The 4,710-nt window shown below is 41.8% G+C and overlaps 1 protein-coding gene across 1 annotated transcript; it reads right to left on the reverse strand.

Annotated features, from left to right (window-relative positions):
• Nucleotides 1–3,284: 3,284 nt before the first annotated feature.
• Nucleotides 3,285–3,773, reverse strand: LOC108985924. Its single transcript, XM_018958395.2, has one exon. It carries the CDS (start codon nucleotides 3,771–3,773, stop codon nucleotides 3,285–3,287), a length of 489 nt encoding a protein of 162 aa, XP_018813940.2.
• Nucleotides 3,774–4,710: the final 937 nt, after the last annotated feature.

A 4,710-nucleotide genomic window follows, 5' to 3' on the forward strand; every position in this document is an offset into this window, starting at 1 on the left:
TCTCTAGTAATCTCAAGTCTCCATTTGTCTCTGTTCAAAACTAGCATTTAGAGACTCACGGCCATAGTGCATTTTGTACTGTTACGTTGTTGTGCCGCCACTTCTAGCACCACCATGATCCTTTAAAATTACCTTACAGCGTTGATACTTAGTTGACTTACTTAAATTATCCGCTACATTGTTCATTGTACATTGTTGCGTGTACACACACTTGGCACTATCGTTGGGATGTGTAACCATGTTGTCATCATCCAGGCATCTCGATTCTCGAATTTCTGTATATGGGGTTCGGGGGCACCACACGTTAATCATCCTTAAGCTGCTTTGCTCTCTACTAATAGTAAACCAGCTTCAGACATTGCCTTAAATCATGTTCATCATGAAAGGACAAAGCACATCCAAGTAAATTGTCACCTTGTTTAAGAAAAACTCCAAGAAGGTCCTATTAAAATCATCCATATCCCTTCCAAACATCAATTAGTAGATATACTCACTAAACCACTTGGTTCACTTTCTCTTTACCATCTCACCAGCAAGATGAGAATGATTAATATACATTCCCCCCTTGAGGTGGGGTTGTTGGAATATACAAACTTATATAGAAGCTTTAGAATTGAAGTCTTCGAGAAGCCAAGATAAAGAAAGAAGCCAAGACAAAGAGCATGACAGTTAAGTTAGTTGGCCAGGTGGCATTATTTGTATAGTTAGAAAGTTAGCTTAAAATTGTAAATAAATAGGTCTTTGTACAGCAATTGTAATCAATGAATTCGATCAATGAAAAGTATTATTCATTTTCTCCTCAAAGCTTTTCTTTAGTTCTCTGTTTTCGATTCTCATATTAAAGAATTTTACAAAGAACTTCCCTTTCACCATCACAATTGAAAAGGAACTAATACCTGAAGAACTGCGCTCTGAATTTAGTACGATCAACAAAGCACTAAAACGACCGTTCGAGGTAAAGTCTTTTTCAAAACTCTAAATGCATCATATATATATATATATATATCTCGAAAGGGATTGTGGCGCCCCCGACCCCCATGTGAGGAGACACGGAAATCGAGACGCTAGGATGGTGACAACAGGGTCACACATCCCAACGATAGTGCCAAGTGTGTGTACATGCAACAATGTACAATAAACAACGCAGCAGATAATTAAGTCAACTAAGTATCAGAATGGTTAATAAAATTTAAACAATCAGTAAAAAGGTTTAAAAATAAATCTTTTACAAGTCTCAAATCAAAATGAGTGATCCCAGATCACTCCCCGGGTAGAGCCGAATCCTTAGGCTCACCCTCAGCCTCATCTGCATCGAAATTTGCGTTACCACAAAATATTACCGCAGGTAAGTATAGACCAAACAACTACGAGATAAAAATACATTAATGCGACCAACATGCATGCATATGATGAAATATGCATTAGATCCAAAAATACTATTTTCCCCGAAAATAGATATTTTCAACACATGCCAAAATCCCATTTTGGCCCAAAAATAATACTCCGCCATTTTTCCAGAAAATGACCCAAATCAATAAAACCTCATTTTCCCAGAAAATGAATCACATAAAAATCCTTTTAATCAACACATGTTGTTTTCCCAGAAAACAGCCTATTATTCCATTAACAAATGCACCATGATCTCCCCTAGGGATCATCCGCAAGTCCTGGCTTCGTAGCTATGCTCAGTTCCGCGCCCAGCGCGTTCGTGGCCAAGCACCCACTACGCAACGAGCGATGCCCAGTTCCGCGCCCAGCGCATTCGTGGCCAAGCATCCTCTAGCCCCCACCAGTAGAGGGGCCACAGAGTCATCACGAGACCATCTCGTTCGATCCCATCGTCGCCCAGCGACAATCCAGGAGACGTCACTCAGTATATTCCGCTCCCGAGTGACCAGAGGAGCTCCACCGAGATAATGCCCCATCTCGGCTTGGAGTCGTGATACACACGCACCCAAAATCTTTTAACACATGAAAACCCAGTTTTCATGAAACAAATGAACATGAATGCATGTACACGAAAACCCAGTTTCCTTTACAAACATGATCATGCGTGCAATATGCCATGTACATGAACAACACCAAAACCAACAACCAACAATTCACAATACCAACCAAACACACAACTCCGTCCCCAATCCATCCGACCCCCGAACTCCTCGGACTCAGTCCGGCATGTCCAACCAGTTCACAATAATATGGGTTAGTGCAAAAATATATTTAAATCACGATAATTATTTGGAAAAATACTTACAGCGCTATAATATGATTTTCGAAGGATCCCGGAGGTGCAAGAAGTGGTGACTCAGCAACGTAACATTATCAAATACACTGTGGCCGTGGGTCTCAAAAATCCACTTTTGAATGGGGACAAACTAAGACCGAAAATTGATAGGGTAGGGCTTAGAGATGTCGGTGAAGCTAGTGGTGGTGGTGGTTTGCCATGGGTGGCGGCGCAAATGGTGGTTTTAGGCCAAAAATACCCAAATCGGAAATGGGGTTGGATGTGCTTCACTGGTGACGGATCGGAGCTGGGGTTGGGTCCATTGGGTTGCTAAGAGGTCGAGGATGAAGTGATGAAGACATGGTGGCCGGAGGTGGTGTGACGGCGGCGCTTGAGTGAAGAGAGTGCCACGGCTTGGTGTGGTGCGTGAGGGCTGTCGGCGGCGCGAGGGAGGCTGAGATTGGTGGGATGGTGTCGCCGGCTAGTGGGGAAGCTGATGGGAGGGGCGGTGAGGTGCACGGGCGGCATGCGGCGGCTGGGCTGGGAGAGGAGAGAAACGGGCGGGGAGAGAGGGGAGCATGGCCGCGCGAGAAGAGAGAGAGAGAGGAGAGAAAAGAAAGAGAAAAAGAAAAGAAAAAGAAATGAAATGAAAAGGGAAAAAGAAAAATGGAGGGAAAGAAATGAGGTCCAATCCCCACATCTTGGGTCACAAAAAATGATCCAACGAAAATAATTTAAATCGAACAATCAATTAATTTAAGATAAAGAGAGATTTAAATGCATAACAGTAATTAATATTAAGGAAACATATCAAATTTAATTTTCACAATTTAAAGATCATAAAATAACCCATTTAAAATATCCGATAATTATAAAATAAGAGAATAAATTTTTGAATTATTAAAAATAATCCTTCAGTGAAAATACACTAAAATACGGGGTGTTACATCCTCCCCCCTTAAAAAAATATTTCATCCTTCAAATTAGCAAGGTCAAACATTAACGCTAAAATAGGAATAAGATTCAAGTAAGAGCAGACTTAAGAAACATACCGCCAGAATCAATCGAACAAATACGGGTACTGCTCTCTCATGTCAGCTTCTCTCTCACAAGAGAAATCCTGAGCCATCGGATCGCCCCATGACACCTTCACCAAAGGTATTGTCTTAGACCTTAACCTTTGCTCTTTCCAATCCACAATCTGAGTCGGGGCAACTTCATAAGAAAGATTAGGCTGAAGTTCAATGTGTTCAGGGTCAACAAAACACGGCTCTAGTTGTCCCCAACTCTTCTTCAAAGACGACACATGGAACACATCATGGACATCCCTAAAATAGTCTGGCAAGGCAACTCTATAAGCAACTAGCCCAACTTTCTCTATAATCTGGAAAGGGCCAACATACCTCGGACTAAGCTTTCCCTTCTTGCCAAAGCGCTTAACCCCCTTCATCGGAGAGACTTTAAGGTAAACCCAATCACCTAACTCAAATGATAAGTCTCTTCTCCTTGTATCTGCATAACTCTTTTGGCGACTTTGGGCTTCCGCCATTTTAGTCCTTATAAATTGAACTTGATCCTTCATTTCTTGAATTATCTCAGGCCCAATCAATTTACTTTCGCCAACTTCATTCCAAACACAACGGTGATCTCCACTTCCTCCCATACAAAGCTTCATACGGGGCCATCTGAATGGAGGAATGAAAACTATTATTATAAGCAAACTCAAATAGTGGCAGATGATTCTCCCAACTCCCTTGAAATTCCAGGACATAAGACCGCAACATAACCTCAAGAGTCTGAATAGTACGCTCTGATTGGCCGTCTGTCTGAGGATGATATACAGTACTAAACTTCAACTTAGTGCCTAAAGCTACCTGCAAACTCTTCCAAAAATGGGACGTGAACCGCGGGTCCCGATCTGACACGATACTCTTGGGCACTCCATACAAACGCACTATCTCCTTAACGTACAACCGAGTCAACATACCCAAACAGTCAGTGTTATTGATAGGCAAGAAATGGGCACTCTTGGTCAACCGGTCAACAATCACCCAAACTGAGTTCTTTCCACTAGGAGTCCTCGGCAAACCCACAACAAAATCCATAGAAATATCATCCCACTTCCACTCAGGAATAGGGAGAGGTTGAAGTTTACTAGCAGGTCCTTAAAGCTCAGCCTTAACTTGAAGGCACCTGGCACATTTCTCAAAAAAAATATGGCGACATCCAACATACTAGTATTAGTCCTCCAGCGGCACATCACGACCAATATTCATAGATGACTATGCTAACAAAAATCTTATTTTCCACAAGAACCTTAATACAATATCCAGAAAATTCCAATGATCAATAGCTCCATACAATAATCCATGCTAACCTCAATCAGCTCCTATGCTACAACTTCTAACCTCCATTGAATTCTACCTTTGGTAACCTAATGGCCACTTCCAAGGTTAACCATCAATAACAAATTGCACAACCAAAAG

Source organism: Juglans regia, chromosome 10 (genome assembly GCF_001411555.2).
Source record: "Juglans regia cultivar Chandler chromosome 10, Walnut 2.0, whole genome shotgun sequence".
Classification (NCBI taxonomy): Eukaryota; Viridiplantae; Streptophyta; class Magnoliopsida; order Fagales; family Juglandaceae; genus Juglans; species Juglans regia.

What these genes read in the sequence shown, in the direction of transcription:
- LOC108985924 (XM_018958395.2), bottom strand. Translation starts at nt 3,773, where the DNA reads ATGGCGGAAGCCCAAAGTCGCCAAAAGAGTTATGCAGATACAAGGAGA.